This window comes from Physeter macrocephalus, chromosome 14 (assembly GCF_002837175.3).
Source record: "Physeter macrocephalus isolate SW-GA chromosome 14, ASM283717v5, whole genome shotgun sequence".
Taxonomy (NCBI): Eukaryota; Metazoa; Chordata; class Mammalia; order Artiodactyla; family Physeteridae; genus Physeter; species Physeter macrocephalus.
Genome location: NC_041227.1, coordinates 13,317,320 through 13,340,835, shown reverse-complemented (window position 1 = coordinate 13,340,835; position 23,516 = coordinate 13,317,320). Strand labels below are relative to the sequence as shown.

Below are 23,516 nucleotides of genomic sequence, written 5' to 3'. Positions count from 1 at the left end.
ACCCCTTTGTTCCTGAAGCTCTTGGTGCAGCTGTTGCTTTTAGCCCTTGTATTTTCCATCAGTTGGGGTGAGTTAGATAACACTGGTTTGGTGACAAATGGAGACAATGTGGCCAAGCATTTTTAAGTCAACTTTGAAGGACGTTTAGGGTTTGAGCATTGATTTTGGTCATTGTGACCTCATCCCAGAGTATAGAATAAATGCCTAATACCCACATTCCAATTTCTAAATTGCTTCCTTGGAAGAGTATGAAGTGTAACATACTTTTCTTTGTCATAATCCTGAATTATCTTTGCCCATCCTGCTTTTCAGAATGTGGCCTCTCCACACTGGTTTCAGAAATAAAATATAAGCAGGAAATCTTCCAATAGATGCTACTATCTATCTATAATTTGATGGTGAACTGGATTCCAAAGACTAACTTCCCAAGAATTGGGGTTATGTGGGAAGGTCGGTTTTGTTCCCCATCAGGAGTGAACATAAAGGCTCATTGTGTCTTTGAAATTTTTCTTTATTGTTTCCCCCTGTTCTTCATCTGTCCCCTGGTCTAAGGTTCAACAATAAGTGGTTGAGATGGTTTTTACTGTGTGTCTAACAAGCTCATATAAAATCTAATGACATAAATAATTGTCAGCTATAACCGAGGTCTCTTGCCTCTTCTCCCCAGTGTCCGTTATAAAGGAACGGCATTTAAGCATACTCGTTTGCCCCCGCACACACGCACACGCTTATGCACGCTCTTAAAATTTCCCATAAAAACTCCACTTTTGAAATTATCCAGGATCTGCTTGAGTGGTTGGTTCCAAATTCCAGAGGCTCAAGAGGTTTATATCTTACCGACAGATCATGCTCACTCTTTGCGTTGCCCGGATATGGTATCCTAATGCTCTTCTCCTCCCTGGCCCCCAGCCCTGCCACAGCACCATCTGCATCGACATGCATTAACAGTTACATTAAGCCCCAACAATTTGCAGATGATTGAAGGGCAGTTCGCTGATGGAGAGGGCAAAATCTGAACATCTGACGTTACTCAAGAGAAAAGACAAATCAGTAGTGGTTGCTTGAGGACTTTTTTCTTTTTAAGCTTTTAAGTATGTTACAAATTATCTAAAAAGAAGTTGTAGTATATTTTAAATTTCTTAGATCTTCTCCCTCAGTCAATAGAAGGAGGAATTTTTTTTAATCTCTCAAGAAGAAACTTGCAAGGTTCTTTCATGCAATTTGGCAACATCTAACAAAATTGAAAATGCATGTACTCTTTAACCCAGTTATTCTACTTCTAGAAACTTATCCTAAAGATAAATTCCCACATCGGTACAAAGACTTAAATTAAAAGAATATTTTTTGCAGCATTGCCATAGCAAAAGACTGAAAACAACCTAAATATCCATTAATAGGAGTCAGCTTAAATAAATGATGGTGTATCCACCATTGGCACACTATACATCTGTTAAAAAGAATAAGTAAGCTAGTTATATCTTCACTAATATGGATCTCTCTCTGAGCTATTGTGATAGGTGAAAAACTATAATAGTGGCAGAACTATGTGCATAATATGATCCTGGAGTTTTTTTAAAATATAAGTATAGTTTAATACCCATACTTGCATAGGAAATTTCTGGAAGGATGCAAAAAAACTGTTAACAGTCATTTTATCTAGGGAGGAAACTAGAGGGAAAAGACTTGATGTAACAGACAATAGGTCACTCCACTTAACAGCAAAATTCACATTTTTTCACATGCACATGAAACATTTACCAAAATAGACATATTCTGGGCCATAAATCATGAAGTCTCATTACATTTAAAAGTTTCGAGGCATACAAAATATGTTCTCTGAAAACAGTGGAATTAAATTAGAAATAAATAACAGAAGATTTTCAGAAAATTCTCAAATATTCAGAAACAAAATAGCATGCTTCTAAATAACCCATGTGTGATGGTTAATTTTATGTGTCAACTGTCCAGGCTATGGGATGTCCAGACAGCTGGTTAAACATTATTTCTGGGTGTGTCTGTGAGGGTGTCTCCAGAAAACACTAGTATTTGAATCAGTAGACTGAGTAAAGGAGATGGCCCCCACCAATGAAGGCAGGCATCATTTAAATCCAATGAGGGCTCATCTTACAGAACAAAAAGGCAGAGGAAGAGTGATCTCTCGCTCTCTTTTATTAAGCTGTGACATTCATCTTTTCCTGAGACATTGGGGCTTCTAGTTCTAAGCCTTTGGACTCCAAGACTTACATCACTGGAGGGCCCCTTTCTTATCCCCCACCCCTGGATCTCAGGCCTTCAGGCTCAGACTGGGAGTTACACCATTGTCTCCCCTGGTTCTCAGGTCTTTAGACTCAGACCGAATTATACCACCAGTTTTCCTAGTTCTCCAGCTTGCAAGTGGCAAATTGTGGGACTTTTTGGCCTCTGTAACTGCATGAGTCAATTCCTATAATAAATCTCCATATATATAAATATATATATATACACACAGACACACATACATATATATATGTGTGTGTGTGTATATATATATACACATATACACATATGTTCTGTTTCTCTGGAGAAAGAACCCTGGCTAATACACCACAAGTCAAAGGAAAAATCAAAGGTAAATTTAAAAGTATTTTGAACCTAATGAAAATGAAAACACAGCGTATCAAAATTTATGGAATGTCACTAACACAGTACTTAAAGGGAAATTTGTGGTACTAAATCCCTATATTAGAAAAGAAGAAAGGTTTTAAACCAAACACCTTATCTTCCACCTTAAGAAACTAGTAAAAGAAAGGGAAACTACACCCAGAGTAAGTAGAGGACAGGAGATAACAAAGATCAGAATGGAAATCAATAAAATCTGAAAACAGAAAAACAATAGGGAAAATCACTGAAACCAAAACTTGGTTCTTTGAGAAGACCAATAAAATTGATAATACTCTACACAAGCTGATATGGGGAAAAAAGGGAAGATATAAATTACCAATAAAATGAGAGGTGACATCACTACAGATCCTACAGATATTAAAAGGCTAACAATGCAATAGTCAACAACTCAGATGAAATGAAGAAATTCCTTGTGGGACAAAAACTTCTGAAGCTTGTTCAAGAAGAAATAGGCCTATATCTACTAAATAAACTGAGATTTTTTTTTGTTAAAAATGTTCCCACAAAGAAATTGCCAGGCCTAAATGTCTTCACTGATTAATTCTACCAAACTTTTAAGTAAGAAATATCAGTTCTACATTAATTCTTCAGGAAAAATGAAGAGGAAGGGATACTTCCGAACTCATTCTATGAGGAACGCATTACCCTGATGCCAAAACTAGGCAAAGACATTAAAAGAAAACAACAGACCGATATTTCTCATAAACGTAGATACAAAATTTCTAGACACAATGTTAGCAAATTAGCCCAACTGTATATAAAAGGATACTATATCATGACTAAGTGGGGTTTATCTTAATGATGCAAAGTTGGTTTAAAATTTGAAAATTAATGTAATTCACCATATTAAGTAACTTGAAAGAAAAAAAAGAGATTATCTCAACAGATGCACGGAAAAACATTTGACAAAATCTATCATTTGTTTCTGACAAAAATTCCAAATTAGGGGTAGGAAGGAACTTCCTTTATCAGAAAAAGGCATGCAGTGGACTGAGTGTTTATATCCCTCCCCCCACAATTTGTGTGTTGAAGACCTAATCCCCAGTGTAATGATATTTGGAGGTGGGGGTATTTGGGAAGTAATTAGGTCATAAGGGTGGAGTCCTCAAAGTGGGATTAGTGCCCTAATAAGAAGAGGTACAAGAGAGATGATATCTCTCTCTCTCCCCACCATGTGTGGAGACAGCAAAAAGACATCCATCTGAAAACAAGAAGAGGACTCTCACCAGGAACCAAACTGGCCAGAGCCTTGGTCTTGAACTTTCCAGCCTCCAGAACTGTGAGAAATAAATCTCTATTGTTTAAGCCTCCCAGTCTGTGGTATTTTTTTATAGCAGCCCAAACTGACTAAAATAGGACAGCTACAAAAAACCTACAGCTACCCCCTTAGGACCAGAAACAAGACAAGGATGTCCACTCTTACCAATTCTATTCAGCATTATACTAGAGGTTTTAGACAGTGCAATAAGGGAAGAGAAATAAATGAAAGTCATCTATATTGGAGAAAAAAATCAAAACTTTATGAAGTAAAAAGAAGTAAAATGACATGATCACCTATGGAGAAAATCAGATAGCATCTACAAAAAGCTGCTAGAACTAAAAAGTGAGTTTAGCAATGTTGCAGGGTACTATAAAAACCAAGTGTATTTCTATATGCTAACAACAAGCAGTAGGAAATAGAATATTTTTAAATGCCACTTACAGTAGCATCGAAAAATATGAAATATTTAGGGATAAATGTGACAAAAGATATGCAATACTTGTACCCTTAAAACTACATAACACTACTGGGAGAGGTTAAAGAAGACTTTAGTAAATGAAGAGATATATCTCATTCACAGGTCAGAAGACTTACTGTTGTTAAGATATCAATTCTCTACAAATTGATCAAACACAACCTCTGTCAACATCCCAGGCTTTTTTTGTGTAGAAACTGCCAAGTTGGTCCTGAACTTCATATGGAAGTACAAAAGACCTAGAATAGCCTTAACAACTCTGATATAGAAGAACAAAATTAGAATACTAACACTACCTGACTTTAAGACTTATTACAAAGCTGCAGTAATCAAGACAGTATGGTATTGACATAAAGATAGACTAGACCAATAGATCAGTAGATCAGTGGACCAGCATAGAGAGTGCAGAGATAAACCACATGTATATGAATGTTTTTGACAAAGATTCAAAAGCAATAAAGGGTAGTCTTCTCAACAAAAGATGCTAAAATGACTGGATATCTATATCCAGAAAAAGCTGTACTTCAATACATACCTCACATGACATACAAAAATTAACACAAAATAGAGCATAGACCTAAATATAAAACTTATATAAGAAAACAGGAGAAAATCTTTGTGCTTTTGGGTTAGGCAAAGGATTCTCATATATAACACTAAAAGCATGATCCAAAAGGAAAAAATATTTGATATAAATTGGACTTCATGAAAATTTAAAACTTTTGCTCTTCAAAAGACAACTGTTAGGAGAATGAAAAGACAAGTCACAGTCCAGAAAAATATAATTGCAAAACATATATATGATAAAGTAAGTTGTATTAGTTAGAGGTCTCCAGGGAAGTAGAAGCAGTAGGATATAGATGTAGATATAGACAGATAGATATAGATGATATAGATAGAGATTTATTATAAGTACTGACTCATGTGGTTATGGAGCTCAAGAAGTCCCACAATCTGCCTTGCACAAGCTGGAGAACCAGAAAAGCCAATATTATAATTCGGTCTGAGTCAGAAGGCCCAAGAACCGGGAGTTGCAATGTCTGAGGGCAGGAGATGAATGTCCCAGCTCAAGAAAAGAGAGAATTTGCCCTTCCTATGCCTTTTTGTTTTATTTGGGCCCTCAATGGATTGGATGATGCCCACCCACATTGGTTAGGGCAGATCTTCTCTACTCAGCCTACTGATTCAAATGCTAATCTCTTCTGGAGATACCCCTCACAGACACACCCAGAAATAATGTTTGACTAGCTATCTGGGCCTCCCTTGACCCAGTCAAGTTGACATAAAATTAACCATCCAGAATATATTTTTTAAAACTCTCAAAACCAATAATAAGAAAACAAGTAACCCAATAAAGAAATGGGCAAAGTACTTGAATAGACATTTTACCAAAGAAGATATAGGCATGGCAAAAAAAAGCACATGATTAAGATGCTGAGCATTAGTCATTAGAGAAATGCAAATTAAATCCTCAGTGAGATACTACTACATACCCCTTAGAAAGGCTATAATTATAAAGACTGACCATACTGAAGGCTGGCAAGGTTGCAGAGCAACTAGAACTCCCTTAACCCTGCTGGTGGGAATATGAAATGGTACAACCGCTTTGGAAAACAATTTAGCAGTTTCTTAAAAAGTCAAACGTAGGGACTTCCCTGGTGGTGCAGTGGATAAGACTCTGTGCTCCCAATGCAGGGGGCCCAGCTTTGATCCCGGGTCCGGGAACTAGATCCCACATGCATGCTGCAACTAAGAGTCCACATGCCATAACTAAGGAGCCGGCGAGCCAAAACTAAGGAGCCCACGAGCCACAACTAAGGAGCCGACCTGACGCAACCAAATAAATATTTTTTTTTAAAAAAAGGTCAAACGTAGACTTACCGTATATCCTAGTAATCATGCTCTCTCATAAGAAGAAAGCTTATGTCTGTACAAAGATTGATGAGTGACTGTTCATAAAAGTTTTATTTAGTCCAGCGAAAAACTAGAATCAACCCAAATGTCCATCCCCAGATGGACAGGTGAACAAATGGTGATACATCCACACAATAGAATAGTACTCAGCAACAGAAAGGAGTGAACTATTGATATACATGACAACATGGATTGAATCTCAGAACAGTTATGCTGGCTGAAAGAAGCCAGACGTGTGTGTGTGTGTGTGTGTGTGTGTGTGTGTGTGTGTGTGTGTGTGTGTGTGTGTGTGAGTACGCGCGCGCGCGCACGTGTGTATACACACATACCGAGTGATGCCATTTGTTTAAAACTCTAAAAAATATAAACTAATGTATAGTGAAAGAAAGCAAGTCCATGGTTGCCTGGGGGTGGTAGCAGGAGGAAGAGACTATAAAGGAATAACAAGGAAACTCTTGGGTGCTGGATTTGTTCATTATCTTGATTGTGGTGATGGTTTCATAGATGTGACCGTATGTCAAAACTTACCAAACTGTGTGCTCTAAGTATGTGTGGTTTATTGTATGTCAATTATACCTCAATACAGTTGTTAAAATAAAGAAGTAAAAACATTAAAAAGGGAGAAATAAAAAGAAGGAAATGACTCCAAGAAAGATTCCTATAAATTGCTCTAGCATGTGTACCTCTGACTTTGACCTTGAATTTTGACCCTTCGTTCTCAAGAATGTATATGGTCAGAAAGGGATGCTTTTTTTGGCACCTCTAATAAATTGACTCTACATAACACCTTATTGGGACATTTTGTAGGTTGCTGGTGTTTCCTCCTCTTTTTAATATTTGCCTGGATTTTAATGGGGCCAACAAGTGTTTTCTAAGCCTCCCTAGCCTTAGAACTACCTAGTGAATCAGGATAAACTTTATTTATGACTCTTAAGCATCTGTGAATTTATTTAGTGCCTGTTCCTCATCCTCCAAAAGAAAGTCTTTGCTAGTTTGATGTTTGGGAATCTCTAAGTCTGTATCCTAAAAATTTGGGGGAGTTGGAGACAGCCCAACAGTTCTGACAACTCAAAATCACATCTTTTCTTATTATGTCCTTAGTCTGCTAAGCAGTTTTATAGATGTTAAACAAAAAAAATTCAGTCCCTTGGGTTTTGGAGGGAAATATTCCTTCCAGGGTAGGAAAAAAATTAGTCCATTGCCAAGCATTTTTATACAAAAGCATTTTCCCCCCGATGATCCAAGAACTGGCAATTATGGAAGGAGAGAGGGAGTCCACAGGGTACATTTGGGAGCTAAAACGAGCAGCTGTAAGATGAGAGTGGGATGGAATGTCCTCTAAGGTTCCATGCTGGTTTACAGTTCTGTCACTCTAGTGACAAGGGCAGGCCCAAATTTTACTTCTGCCTCTACCACTAATTTGCAGTGTAACAACAGGATTACATCATTTCACTAAGCCTCAGTTCCCTTGTTAGTTAAATAAAGATAATAAAGTCTAATAAGATGTATTTAAAACTTCTGTGCTTAAAAAACAAAACAACTTGGATGCTGGCTTTGGGACCTGAGTGCTGGGAACAAGTGCTGCCCACTTGTTCATTCAGGATTATTAGACAATTGCCCAAGGGCAGGACCCCGGCAGCCTCTCAGTACACCGTGTCCGGAAACACCACCTTGATGAGAAGCCACAGGTGCCCACCGTCGGCCCTGCACATTCTCACTGATCCTCATGTGTATGTAGGTCTAGTCAAGCCAGAACACAATTTAAATCATTTACTGGCATCTCCTAATTGCCAGCCCTGTGCTGGACGCTTTTGCCTATATAATCTCAAATTGACAAATTTCTTAACAAGTAAAGCTTAAATGACTTGCTTTTAGTAGAGAAGGTGGAGCAAGCCGCCTAGGGATAGGAACCTAGAGAATTCTCCCCACACACGCCCCATTCACCCCAAGGGAGGGATCTCTTAAAGGTAGAAGAGTTTGATGCCCAGCTACATATATATGTATATATATATGTTCTTTTCTTCCTTCTGTTGGTCTAGGGATTCTCAGGCTTTAGGATATATAGACAGTTGTAAACACAAAACTCCGTTCACTGGAATTGTAGCTCCCCAGCTGCCCCCGCCCTCACTTCTCTCAGATCCCTGCTCCGCTGTCCCCTTATCCATGAGGCCTCCCCTATGCACAGCACAGGGAGATCAGCTCGGTGCTCTGTGACCACCTAGAGGGGTGGGATAGGGAAGGTGGGAGGGAGACGCAAGAGGGAGGGGATATGGGGATATAGGTATACATGTAGCTGAATCACTTTATTGTACAGCAGAAACTAACACACCATTGTAAAGCAATTATACTCCAATAAAGATGTAAAACAAACAAACAAAAATTAGTAACCTCCCAGCACTCCTGCACTCTTATCCGATTTGTCAGTTCTCTGTAACACATGTCCCCACCTGGCATATTATATATTTACTTGTCTGTCTAATGTGTCTCTCCTCTCTCTAGAATTTAGGTGCTATGGAACCAGTGCCTGGAACCATACCTACTCAGTAAATCTTTGCTGGATGTATGAATGATTATGAATGGGCGGTTTAAGGCACTTTCAAGAGTAATTTTGATTCTACGTGATTTTTGCCTTCGCTGCTGCCTTGGGGACCTCCCACTTGGGAGTTAGATGGTTCTGGTGTAATAGTTCGTGGGAGGACACACTCAGCCAAGCCTCTGATAATGTCTGTCCTTCCCTCTCCTGCGCCAGGTGAATATAACACGCACAATGGACCTTCCACGCCAGCAAAAGAGGGAGACACAGACAGGCCGCACCGGGCCTCTGACGGGAAGCTCCGAGGCCGGTCTAAGCGGAGCAGTGACCCCTCCCCAGCAGGGGACAATGAGATTGAGGTAACTCAGAGGCTTCTGCCTGACTTGGTGAATGTCATCTCCACATGTGGCCGGAACAGGAGGCATCGGGCAGAGTTCTGTCTTGGGGAGAATGGCCCTGTGTGTTCACAAAGTGCAGGAACAGAGAAAAGGGCCCTTGATGAAAGAGGAGGAAGAATTCGGTTGGCCACGCAGAAGCACTGTTGACTGACCAGGCTAGGAAAAGTGACCCTAGAGATGGTAAAGATGGGTGATTCTCAAGTGTGAGCCACAACAACATCACCTGGGGGCCTGTGAAAACCCAGACGGCTGGGGCCACCCCCAGGAGTTACCAATTCAGTAGATCTGGGGCAGGGCCTGAGAATTCACATTTCCGACACATTCCTGGACAATGCTGATGTGCACTGGGCACCACACTTTGAGAGCCTCCAGTAAGGATGACATTGGACGGTGGACCTTCCCCACTGGGTTAGAGTGATTCTTGACCTTGGCTACGTGATAGAATCACCTGGGATGTTTTTAAAAATTCAGATGCCCAGGCCCCATCCCAGACTAATTAACTAGACATTTCAGGGCGTTCTGAAAGTTCTCCTAGTGATTCTCCTATGGCTTAGATATTTATCTACCTGAAGACAGGAGGCTGGCTCAAATAAGTTTGCATCATTTCTGTAATTCTGAGTTTCTCGGTGGTTCTCAATCTGGGCTGCACATGAGAATCTCCCGGGGAGCTTTGAGAAACCTTCATTCTCAAGCCCAGATCAAGTAAATCAGATTCCTTGGGGGTGGGACCCAGGTGTCAGTATGTTTAAGCTCCCTAGGTGATTCCAGTGCAGCCCAGGCTGAGAGCTACTGGTCTAAGGGATGTGCCAATCTTTATTATAATAAAGCAAGTGTGGGGTTATTGGTCAGGCACTGACATTTTCCCAAGCAAACAAACAAAAAAGAACAGCATGCATGAAAGATGGGGAAGACCACTAGAAGGGACAGAGGCAAGATGGATGCCCCCAAAACAGACAGAAGCAACTGTTACCTATCAAGGGAGAAAAATGGGCACATGCGCGAGTTCATACTTGTTTGCTAAAGGCAGTCATTTTGCTGGCTTCAGTGTGCCATGGGTATACATGGGCAGTATCGGCAAAGCTTGAGTCACTGTCAAGATATCCAAATGCAGCATCATCACATCCCTGTTGATAATCCTGTATAAATTATGTAGCAGCTACAAAGTTCACCTGGCAAACTCAGATAGGCTAAGAAATACCATTTTCATCATTTCCTTAAAATCAGTGTCATTTTGACTCTGAGTCCCCACCCACCAGAGTGGTAGGAAATTCCATTTCATTATTGGGGCCTTTCCCCTCCCAGAATTATATGAGAATCTCAGGGTTCAAGTGGTGTCAGAAAACAGAATAATAGTCTCTTTTGTCCATTGTGGCTTGGTGGCTGCTGCCTTTTTCATTGTCAGTACCTGCAGTGGTCACTGAAAGTCCAGCTGTTCTCTGGGGTCTCCATGCCATATGTTGGGCATAGAAATCCTTGTTGAGAGTAAGAACATTGGAGTATTAGCTACGATCCTTTGGTTGCAAGCAACAGAAACCAATTCTGGTTACTTAAGCAAAAAAGGATCTACTGGGAGGGAACAGCATGGAGAGGAAGTGATACAACCAAGGTTAGAAAGAATAGTAACAGAGGCCACGCTGGGGAATCTGGGGAACCTTCAGGGTGCCGGCCCCTTCTGGAGAGCGAGATATTTGAGATTCTAGCGCCATGTCACTTGATGTCCAATTCCAAGGAGGCAGCATCCCATTGGCCTGGCCTGGATCCTCACGCCCCTGATTGAGAGTCGCACCGAGATAGCACACAAAGGGAAAAGAAAATCGAGATGCTCCTTCTAAGAAGGAGATGGATGCTGGGGACCCCAACAACAAGTGGCCAATACCAAGACACTTGATATTTAGCCAGTATTCACTGGTAGGGCTGTACTAGCTAACCAGTGTCACTAGTAGGGCTGTGCTAGTCAGCCAGTATTCACTAAGAGAGCAGTAGCAGTTGTTTATGGCTGGTGTCTGTTCCGATCATCCTAGAAAGTGTTAAATATTTTGAACATCACGCTCGTCCCCTACACTTGGTATACACAGCCATCTCTTCTGTGAGCTCGACTGCCCTCGGAACCTGCCAGAGAGCGAGTATTCCCACTGCTCATGGGACTCTTCTCAGTCCAGAGGATTCTGTTCTTGCTTTTCCTCTAATTCTTAAAGCCACCACCTTCTAAAACCAAGGAGACTTGGCACAAACCCTTCAGGGGGATTAGGCCTTCGCACAAGGCTAGAAGAAAATTTACTGACTCTTGATCACCCTTGCTTTCTGCCTTCCCAGATGCCTGAGGATTTTCTACCAGCTTGAAGTTGCAGAGCTATAGAAATCCTGGAGAGCAACATGTACTTTAATATTTTTTTAAAATGTATTCGATCACCTGACGTCGTTTCTGCTCTTGGTAGGGGACAGTGGGGGCGGAGAGACATTTTTCCATTAAGCTGAGAAGGGGGTGGGGGGACATGGAAGTATTATTGGGTGATATTATTCTGGAAACATCTGCTTCTTGATTCCAGAGTAAGTACCACTGGGCAGGAACAGTTGAAAAGGTGTGAGCTGTGTTTCACCGCCGTGCTCAATATCAGCACAGAGGTTTTGCATGGGTCGCACCTCTTAAGTCTTTGGCACTGTTGCTAATGGCTGCACCCCACGAGAGAGAAATTAGGTAGAGAAGTGGAAAGGAGGAAAATTCTGAGTATGTATTAGTTAAAATCCCTCGACTGCAGGTGCCAGAAACCAACTTGAGCTAGCTTAAGTGAAAAAGCAGAGTTTATTTTAAGGATACAGGGATTCTCTTAGAACCCAAGAGCCAAGGGTACAGCAAGTGTCAGCAAGATATTGGAACCAGAAGGTAGGAGGGTCAAGGAAACGCATTTACACCTTCTCTCCCTGTGTTCCACAGTGTAGGTGCTAGAATCCCCAAGCGGTAGTGTTTTTTCAGTGGGCATGACTCTCCTCCAGGCCCCTCACTCTACTTCTAACTAAAACCAAGTCCTGCAAAAGTGTTGGGTCATGTTTCCATCTTTCACCCCTCTGTTCCTCTCTCTCTGCAAACTTGTCTTCCCTGTCCTTCAGATCACATTGCTACCAACAGCCACCCAAAGACAATGAATTTCTTTCTGGGTCTCAATTTTGAGTTCCCAAGGAAAGGCCTCTGACCCAGCTGGGGTTAGGGGCCCACCCCTGGCCCAAACCCTGGTGGGCTAAAGAGTTAGGGTCACGAGCAGAGTGTCCACCAGGAATAGTATACCCACTGAGAATCTAACACAGGGAGATAGAGTAGTAGACTAGTGGGGAAGAGGGACAGACCCTCTTCAGAGAGGATATAGTCAGTAAATTAAGGAGTCTGCATTAAATTTGAAATTACTTGATTTTTTTAAAGAATTCTCTTACCAAAATTTCTGTTTAACTGATCCAGCCTAGTTAGTTCAGATAAATTAGGATTTAGCATATTTAAACCCCAGCTCTCTTCAAAAACAGTGGTTTTCAAACTTTTTTTTTTTACCACGACCCATAATAAGAACAATACTTATTATCATGACCCAGCATTTACATACACGTAAATGTAAAAGATCAAAGAATTCACAAAATAAGATTCAAATAATATTCACTAAAAATTGTTTCTGAATGAATAAGTAAAAACTTATGGCTGTCGAATTATCTTAAATGAATCATTTCCATGTAAAAATGGACTTTTGCAAGGAGTTGGGCCAGTGGCGTGAATTGGGAGATGCCAAGATGGACACATGAGGAAAAAAAAAAAAAAATTCACAAAATAATATTCAAGTCTACTAATGGTTTTGAAAACCTGTATTAATTGACCTTTTTCCTTCTAGATACTACCTTTCTCATTACTTTTAAAGGCATTACAAATGTGTAAATACAACCACTGACCCCCAGACAGTTTTCCAAGGTGGCCCATTCAAGATGGTAGACTGAGTAGGTGCCTTTGTTGCCCCCAACACCAGCTACATAAATGATCACGCAGGCCTTTTGTTTTTAAAAATAACGATCACCAGAAAAAATTATGAAAACCAGCAGTATAAAAAATTGAGGCCAAGGGCTTCCCTGGTGGCGCAGTGGTTGAGAATCCGCCTGCCGATGCAGGGGACACGGGTTCGTGCCCCGGTCCGGGAAGATCCCACATGCCGCGGAGCAGCTGGGCCCGTGAGCCATGGCCGCTGAGCCTGTGCGTCCGGAGCCTGTGCTCCGCAACGGGAGAGGCCACAACAGTGAGAGGCCTGCGTACCACAAAAAAAAAAAAAAAAAATTGAGGCCAAGATAAATGAATAGGATAAACTATGAGAGGTAATTTAAGAAACAGAAAAGTTCTTAGAAAAATTCTGATTGGTTTTCTTATAAAGATTCAAGGAGGTCTTGTATCCACGAAAAAAGAAGTGCAGGCTATTGGGAAAGGAACACTCAGAGACAAAGTAAAAGCTACTGTAAATTTTTAAATGATAGTGAGAATCAAAAGTTTCATAGAAGGGTGGGCTTCCCTGGTGGCGCAGTGTTTGAGAATCTGCCTGCCAATGCAGGGGACACGGGTTCGAGCCCTGGTCTGGGAAGATCCCACATGCCGCGGAGCAGCTGAGCCCGTGAGCCACAACTACTGAGCCTGCGCGTCCGGAGCCTGTGCTCCACAACAAGAGAGGCCGCAACAGTGAGAGGCCCGCGCACCGCAATGAAAAGTGGCCCCCGCTCGCCGCAGCTAGAGAAAGTCCACACACAGAAACGAAGACCCAACACAGCCAAAAATAAATAAATAAATAAATAAATTTTTTTTAAAAAGTTTCATAGAAGGGTTGGAAGAGAAAGTTAAAGAAATCTCTGAGAACATAGATCAAAAAGACAAAATTACAGAACACTGTTTTTAAAGGATAAGCAATATCAAGCCAAAAGATCTAATTTGTCTATTGGGAATTCCAGAAACATGTAACAATGGGAAAGATAGGAGGACAATATTTAAAGAAATAGGCTTGAGAAATGTTTGAGTGCTGAACAGTATGAATGAAAAAAGACAACACCTAGATATATCCTCATGGGATTTGAGGATGCCAAGTATAATAAAGAAAAGAGCCTAAAAAATCCAAAGAGAGAAAAAGTAAAACCTGTAAAGAACTGAGGATCAGTGAAACATCAGACTTCTCATTAATCATGCTTGACACAAGATAGATTCTTTCAAAGATCTAGAGGGCATTATTTTCCAATTGGAATTCTGCACCCAGAGGAACCTTAGAGCAAAATAAAGACATGATCAGATTAGCAAAAATGCAGGAAGGTTACTTCATGCTCCTTTCAGAAGAAGCAACTTAAGGATGTACTCAAGCAAAACAAGGAAGAAAACCAAGCAAGAGACTTGGGGTCCAGAAAACAGTGGATCTGACACAGAAATGCAGTAAAGGGAAGTCTCAGGATGCTAGCTATGTAACAAGCCTGAAGATGATCCAGTCCACATTGGAACATTCTGTCACAGAGGAAGAATATCTTTGATATAGAGGGTGTGGCTGAATTTGAAATTCTGCGGAAGGTATGTTATTGGAAACAAGAAAAAAATTAAAGCAATTAATAAGCTCCAGCAAAAACAGAAAGTTATTCCAGACGGGCATGATTCCTATGAACAAACTGAGATATGGCACGATTTTAATCAGGATGGAGTACAAGAAAGGAGGAATACGCATGACCTTGGTAGTAGGAACAGTCTCCTTAAAGTGGCTCTGGAGTTACGACATTAGATACATAGAGAAGGAAGTGAAATCCTAGCACATTACTTCTCTCTGCAGTGAACAGTAATCACAAGATGTACATAAATGCTCTATACTGGGTACCAACTTTTAAAATCAACATACAGACAGAGCACGGAAGTCTTAAGTACCGTTATAAAACCCAATGCACAAACCAGTTTATCCACATTGACAATGCAAAAGAGAGGCTAAAGCTCAGCTATTCAAGAGGCGAGGAGGTAGTAGGAAAGGGTAGGGACACCAATGTCCGTATTTTCCATATTGGGTTTGCTGTTTTAGCCAAGAGAAAATATGCAGTGCTGATGGGAATTGGAAATAGAGGGGTTCGCATATGTGAAAAATATAAAATTCTGGAGAAATGGGGGAGATTTACCATGAGCTAAACCCTCATCTTTCACATTGCCCAGTCAAAAGATGTTTAAAGTTGGCAAATCAATAAGTAAAAGTATGTTATTTAGAGTTATGAAGGTAATCAGGAGAATTGCTAAAAACAGAAATGTTTAGAAGTAGCTGGGCTTACGGTGAGCAGTGAACGTAAAATGGTAGTATTTCATTTTGTCAAATGAGTTATATGATTTTTATTGTTTTTGGACTGAACTCCTTTTTTGAGCTTTTATGTGAAAGGCAAGAACAGGCTTCTTGGTTCTGGCATCTATGGGTTGATAGGAACCCAAAAAATTGGCCATCAGAATATATTTTACACAGCTGAGGTTGAATGGGGACTCGAGGATACATGCGTGAGTCACATGTTTTATAACTTAAAGATAATGTTTTTCAAGACATATTTTTCCTTCCAGGGAATTAATTTCTGCAGACATTAAGTCAAATGCAAGCAAGTGCATTTGTCTCCATTCTCTCCCTCTCTTTCATCACAGCGTGTGTTCGTGTGGGACTTGGATGAGACAATAATTATTTTTCACTCCTTACTCACGGGGACTTTTGCCTCCAGATACGGGAAGGTAAGAATCCATTTTGTCTCCTCTTTTTTCTTTTTTTCAACGTGACAGTCTGTCCAGCTGGTTTGTCTTGGGAATTGTGAGGGCAATTGATACAACAGCTTCTCCAACAAGCTGCCCCTTTGCATCAGCCGGGCTTTGGAAGGCCTATGGAATCTTCCCTTGACATGTGAAATTTTAATTAGCTTCTCCCATTGTCTCCCATGCCTTTTCTTCCAACACATGAAACATTCAACATCCACTTGATAGGATATAAGCTTGTAGTCTTCGGCTGTCTCCCTCCTCCTAAGAGGGCTAAGAGATGCTTCAGCCAAACCCAGTAATCCTAGCTGAAAAACAAGGTAAAGTACTTTTCTTCTTCCCTGTTGTTTATTTTAGTGTCTCCGGCAGATGAATTTAATTTTCCTTCCATTTTTCTGAGACAAGGGGGAGGCATTTTGTCAGCTCCAGCATGGATCTTAGCAACAGCTTTGCAAATGTATCACCGACAAATTATGTCGGGGAACCATCCAGTTAGAGTTCCGGGCAGATGCTGTCGGTTGACTGGTGGTCCATGCAAGAAATGTCAAAACGCCCTTAATAATGCAAAAATGAACCCAACCGCTGAAACCCAAACCCTGCCGATCCCGTGGGCTTTGTATCAAACCACATGCGGATGCTCCAGACGTCTGCTGTCTCTTCAGGGAGACAGGTAGAGGTGGCAGGGCGGGGCTTTAGGGGACAGACGCACGGTCAGCTCATCCGAGGTAAGCGACCTGTTGGCAGCTGCTTCCACACACGAGTGGGAACCATGAGACTCACCAGCTCCTGGAAAATATTTCTGTTTCTGTTTAGAGCCCAGGAATATGATTTGACATCACCTCATGGCTTTTCCAGCTGCTCGTGTTTTTTATGAGGGTTATAACAAGCTGGATGTGTAATTAGCAAGATAGATTTATCGTCTGCCGTTATGTTGTAAAGAATATAAAAATGGTGTTGGTGGTGCAGAAATCTCTTGCCGAGGAGGAATGCCGTTAATATGTCTAGCAGTGCCTGTGGGAAATCCGGCATGCATTTTTTGGAGTGTGCACAGCTTAGGTAAAGGATGGCAGAGTCCAGAGCTGCTGAAAGCACCAGAGTGGACTTGGCAGCTAGTGCAAAAAAACTGGGCTTTCCCAAAGGGGCTGCAGTAGTGAGTTGCCCACCCAGTCTGGGTGTTCTATGGTTTTTAACCACCCCAATAAAGCTACCGGCCCCCCAAGAACCATTCCTTCACTCTTCTTACCCTTTGAGAAGTTCCACAGCTTCGTGCAACAATTCAGTTCCCATGGATTGCGTAGGGCTTTGTAGTCTAGGCTAAGATTTTTGTGTCTGTGTCTCACTACCATTCTTTAAACCAAGTTACAGACTAGTTCAAGACAGGGACAAAGCCCAGAGCTCTGTTCTGGGCCCCATGGCACCTGGTCCATGTCACACATCACCAGCCAGCTCTCTCCAATCCCATCACCTTCCCCTCCAGCTGTCTGGTCTCCACTCTTGCCCTTTCCAGCCCCCTACAGAGGGGTCATCCTAAGATTCAAGCTTGGTCTCTCTTCTACTGAAAAATCGTCAGTGGCTTCCCCATTGACAAACCCTAAGCCCAGCCTCCAAGGCCCTTCATGAGCTGGCTCCTGCCCTACTCTCCAGCCCTGTTTTCTCTTACTTGTCCTGAGTTGCTTTTTGTCCTCATAACCTGCCACCGTCTATCCCATCTCTTCTGAGTTTTTCCCAGAAGCAGAGCCTGAGACCAGGAGTGAGTGCTGGTAGTTTAGTTGGGGGGTGATCCCAGGGAGCACTAAGTGCAGAGTGGGGAAGTGAGGCGGGGAAGGGAAGGCAGCCAGTACAGGGTACGTAAATAGCTATGGCTGCAGACACCTGGGACTCAGAACCACCGGGGACCTCCCGGCTACTCTGGAACACACCTCAGAATTGACTCCCCCAAGGAGCAAGGGTGCTGGGATATTTATCTACACATTCCCTTCCATTATGGGTTGAGGGCTTTTTCTGGGGGGGTTAATTCCCTGTCCTGGCCTGTCCCATGAAAACCCTAGGGCTGGGAATCACAGGTCCTAACAGGAGGAAGCCTCTGCATGTTGAGAGGACACAGAAGAGGGGCACACTGGAAACTTCTTCTATAATCTAGAATGTTCTAGAAAGTTCAGATATTAGGTTAAATCATACTTATCTTTCAGTTCCCATTTTCCAGGTAGCTTCCTCCAAGAGGACTTTCCTAACCACTCCCACCCCCATCTAAATTGCATCTCTCCCCATAACTCTGTTTTTCATTTATATTATAATTATGCACTTATTTTCTGTCTCCCTTCTAAGCTGTATGTGCCCTGAGGACAGAGACCATGAACATTTTTTATCAACCCAACTAAGCACAGTGCATGGACCAGATTGCTCAATACATATTTGTTGGGAAAATGAATCAGGATGATCCTCTAGAATGAAAGCAACATGACGACAGGCCCTTTTTTTTCTGTTTTGTTCATTGCTTTGTCCCCAGAGCATAGAACAGTGCCCCCCACCTAGTAGGCACTGAATAAATATTTGGTGAATGAAGGTAGGTAGGATAGAAAATAGTATCAAAACAAAAAATTCCTAACTAGGGGCCACCTGCCAAATTCTGCCTGCAGACATTTGTGTTTGGCCCCTAGAGTGTTCAAAAAAATGTGAATTTGTCGCCAACATTTTAAAAATCAGGAGATTGCACAGACCAAAACAATCGCAATTTCCAAGTCTTCTTGAAAAATTAGAAAACCTAGCAATCCTGCATTCCCATGTGGCAGCAATCAGCAGGGGCTGAGTAGCAGCTGCCCAGTTAGCGGGGGTATACACTCTCCAGCCCATCCACAGCCCCACCTGGCCTGTTTAGGGGACACTCCTGACCCCATTGGCATCTGAGTTTCAACATCCATCCTAGAATTACAGAACCACTGAAGGTCAGAGCTGGAAGGACCTGGGAGACCATCACGTCAATTAGTCTCCATGGTACAGTAGGAGAAACTGAGGCCCAGAGAGAGTGAGGTCATCCAGGGGATAACGAGAGGTAGACCTCAGGTGCACTTGCCTCTCGGTGTTCCCAGGATGTCCAGGGAAAACTCAGGTGAGATGCTCTTGGAGCCCCCAGGTCTCCAGTTCCATCATTATTCCTCTTCTAGAATTTTCTACTCCTCCAGCTCTTTTAAGTGAGTAATGATGTTGGTTGGTTGGTTGGTTTTCCTAAATCCAGCCACCCTAAGAGAGACCCAAACTAACCATGGCTTAACCAAGATAGAAGTTTATTCCTCTCACCTTGTAGTCCAGGCATAAGCAGTTCAGGCTGGTAAGGCTGCTATCCAGTACCAGGGTTGGAGACCCCCTTCCATCTTGTTCTTTACCATTCCTGGAGCATTGCCCTCATTGGCAAGATGAAACGTAGCTCACCCCCATGTCTGCATTCCGGCCAGTAAGAAGGGGAAGCAGGAAAAGGGGAGTCCACCTCTCTCTTTTTCATTTTAATTTTTTTCCCTCTCTTTGGAGGGCCAGATCCAAAAGTTGCACAAATTGTTTTCTGTTCACGTGCCATTGGCTGGAACATGATCACATGGCTACCTTCAGCTGCAAAGGAGTCTGGGAGATGTAGTCTAGTCATGTGCTCTATTAAAATTCAGGGATTCTATTATTCTGAGAGAGAGAAAGGAAGAAGGGATATTAGAGGACAGCTAGCATTTTCTAGCACAAAGTACCATTAGTAAGAGGGAGAACAATGAAAGAGAAAATTGTTGAGGAAAAATAAAATTCGTTCTGTTCAAGACACCTAGAGGACAACTGTATTTGTGGGTCTGAAGCTCCAAAGAGAGGTCTGGGCTACAGCTATAAACTTGGAAGACAGAGGAGAGGAGAGGACGTAGAGGAGTGTGAGCCCCATTCTGCAGACAGAATAACTGAGACACAGGGAGGTTATGTAGTCAGGGTATTCATAATGGAACTTAAATTCATGGCCTTGACTTTTGGCCCACATCTCTTTCTCTTTGTGCTCTTCCAATAGCTGCAGCCACATGGAACCCATTATTAATAGCTGGTATCAAGTGGGACTCTCAGCTTGAAGGACGGAGTGTTTAAGCTACAAAGGGAATTTATTAGATGACAATAATTGAAAAACCCAGAGGTAATGGGATTCAGCCTGGGCTGGATCCAGAAGCTCAAGCGGTGTTCTTAGGGCTTGGTCTTTCTGCATCCCTCAGCTGACTTTTTCCATGTGGCAACTCCTTCTCAGAAATCCCAACTGAAAAAGAAGACCTACTTCCCAAATTCCAGCACAACTCCCAGGCTTGAATCTCATTGGCTCAAACTGGGTCAAATGCCCATCCATACATCAAACTCTGTGGCTCTGTGTAGCCAGCCTAGATCAAGAGCCTGGCATGGAGGGAGTAGAGGAGCAGGTCAGCTCCATCCCAACCAAATGGATGGAGCTGGGGAGGGATGGTACCCCAGAGAAAACTGAAGTGCCCTTTCCAGAAGATGGTGAGGATCTTGGAGTGAGGAGTGTGTCCAAAGTGGGCTCTGAAGGTCATGACCCTCTGTACATCTACACCAAGGACCAGCAGCTCTTTGCTCATGGCCATTGTGTTAAGCACTGTACAGGAAGCAGAAATCATATCAGTTGTGGTCCCAGCCAATGGAGCGACTCAGTGTTTACTTAGGGAAATAAGACCAACAGAGCCAAAATGATTAAGAAATGATTCAAAAACAGAGTGTTTGACTTTTAAAACAGAAACTGAGCCCTTTTCCTGTTCCCAATCAGGGCATGTGCTGCTCAAGGCTGTCATCTCTCCACTTCCTTTCCATCTCTTCCTACCCAGTGCTCAAAACCAGAGCATCCCTTTGGTAGCTGTACCTCCCCACATCTTGTGGATCCATTAGAGGTTCCCTGGAGGGCCAGAGACGCCAGTGATTGCTGGCAGCCTCTTTCCTAACCTCTCCTCCCACCCCGCCCCCTCCCTGCAGTCCCTGAGCTGTTTTTTCCAGCTGGGATTAGACAAAAGGCTCCTGGTGGTCAGGAGCCTTTGCCTGTGGCCAGGAAGGGCTCATAAGGGGTACTGATCAGCAGTCTTCCTGGGTTCACAGTGGGTCAGCCCTGACTCCTCCTTTAGTGCCCTGCCTTCCAGGCAGCTCAGTACCAATTGGAAGCTCAACTCTAGGTCTAGTGTGGTGTGTGTGTGTGTGTGTGTGTGTGTGTGTGTGTGTGTGTGTGTGTGTGTGTGTGTGTGTGTTTTAATAACAGCTTTATTGAGAAATAACCCACATACCACAAATCTACCATTTCACTGTGTACAATTCATTAGTTTTTCGTATATTCAGAGTTGTGCAACCATCACCAGCATCTAATTTTAGAACATTTTCATCACCCCAGAAAGAAACCCCATACTCATTAGTAATCATTCCCCATTTCCTCCAGCACCGCCCACCCCAGCCCCTGGCAACCACTAATCTACTTCCTGTCTCTATAGATTTGCCTCTTCTGGACATTTCTTATAAATGGAATCACACAATATGTGGTCTTTTGTGACTGGCTTCTTTCACTTAGTATAATGTTTTTGAAATTCATCTATGTTGTAGCATATACCAATACTTCATTTTTATTGTTGCATAATTTACAGTGTGTGAATATGCTGCATTTTGTCTATCCATTCATTAGTTGACGGACAGTTGAGTTTTCAGCTTTTATGAATAAAGCTGCTGTGAACACTCATGTACAAGTTTTTGCATAGGCATATGTTTTCAATTCACTTGGGTATATACCTAGGATTGGAATTGCTGGGTTATATGGCAACTCTGTGTTTCACCTTTTGAGAAATTGCCGGACTCTTTTCCAGAGTAGTTGCAACATTTTGCATTCCCATAAACAAAGGGTAAGTGTTGCACTTTCTCCACATCCTCACCAACACTTGTTATCATCTGTCTTTTTGGTTATACTCCTCTTAGTGGATGTGAAGTGATGTCTTGTGGTTTTGGTTTACATTCCTCTGACTAATTATGTTGACAAATGACTAATGATATTTCCACGTACGTATTGGCCATTTGTAGTATCTTCTTTAGAGAAATACCTATTAAATCGTTTATTGGTTTCTTTAATAGAAGTATAGGCGTTTTACAATATTGTGTTATTTTCTGGTGTACAGCAAAGTGATTCAGTTTTATATATATATATATATATAATTTTTCATTTTTTTCCATTAGTTTATTACAAGATATTGAATATAGTTCCCTGTGCTATATAGTAGGACCTTGTTGTTTATCTGTTTTGTATATAGTAGTTTGTATCTGCTAATCCCAAACTCCTAATTTATCCCAAAGGGGAAAGGTGCTAATCCCACTTTCCCCTTTGGTAATCATAAATTTGTTTTCTATGTCTGAGAGTCTGTTCCTGTTTTGTAAATAAGTTCATTTGTATCATATTTTAGATTCCACATATAAGTGATATCATATGATATTTGTCTTTTCTCTGTCTGACTTACTTCACTTAGTATGATAATTTCTAAGTCCATCCATGTTGCTGCAAGTGACATTATTTCATTCTTTTTTATGCCTGAGTAGTATTCCATTGTGTGTGTGTGCGTGTGTGTGTGTGTGTGTGTGTGTGTATACACGTGTATATATCTTCTTTATCTTTTCACCTGTCGATGGACCCTTTGCCTGTTTTTAATTGGTTTATTTGTCTTTTATTTTTGAGTTGTAAGAGTTCTTTATATATTCTGGGTAACAGTCCATTATCAGATATGTGATTTGCAAATATTTTCTCCCATTCTGTGGCTGGTCTTTTCCCCTTATTGATGATGTCCTTTGAAGTATATGAAGTATTACAGGGTGAAAGGGGTTGAAATTAAATTTTTTAAAAGGTGGCCAGGGAAGGAGTCCTCATGGGGAAGCTGAATTTTGAATAAAGACTTAAAAGGAAGTGGAGGAACAGATATCTAGTGGAAGAGCAAGAGGGAACAGCAAGTGCAAAGGCCCTGAGGCAGAAGTTTGATGGATTTGAGGGACAACAAAGATGCTAGCATGGTTGGAGCACAACAAGTCAAGTAGAACTCAACTAGCTTTTACTCTGAAGTGGGAGCCATGAGGTTTGTTGCTTATATTTCTAAAGAATCCCTCTTGCTGCTCCCCAGGAAAGGAAGCTATTGGGTGGCAAGGCTGGAAGCAGGGAGACCTGTGAGGGGGCTACTGCAACAGTCCAGTCCTATAATGGTTTTTTGGACCAGGAGGGATGAGATAAGGAAGATGAGAAGTGCAGCAGCCTGGATATATTTTGAAGGCAGAACCAACCGCAGATAAAGAATGAAAAGCGATTCCTTATTCCCTGGGCTCCAGAGATGTCTTACTTACTTTCCGTCCATGGTCTCCCTCTGAAGGGACCTGATCTCTTCTCCCTCTATTGCCAACTAACAAATTCCTCTTGAAAAAATTCTCCCCTTTTTTTTTTTTTTTTTTGGTGCATTCACTATATACCAAGTACTCCACTGTGAACATTTTTTTTTTTT

At 41.8% G+C, this 23,516-nt stretch overlaps 1 protein-coding gene across 1 annotated transcript in view; it reads left to right on the top strand.

The window, feature by feature from the left end:
- EYA2 (EYA transcriptional coactivator and phosphatase 2) overlaps positions 1-23,516 on the top strand; it is a 267,714-nt gene that overhangs the window by 179,880 nt on the left and 64,318 nt on the right. The window contains 2 exon segments of the mRNA XM_055090855.1: positions 9,061-9,203; positions 15,892-15,975. Of these exon segments, the coding sequence (XP_054946830.1) occupies positions 9,061-9,203; positions 15,892-15,975 (227 nt within the window).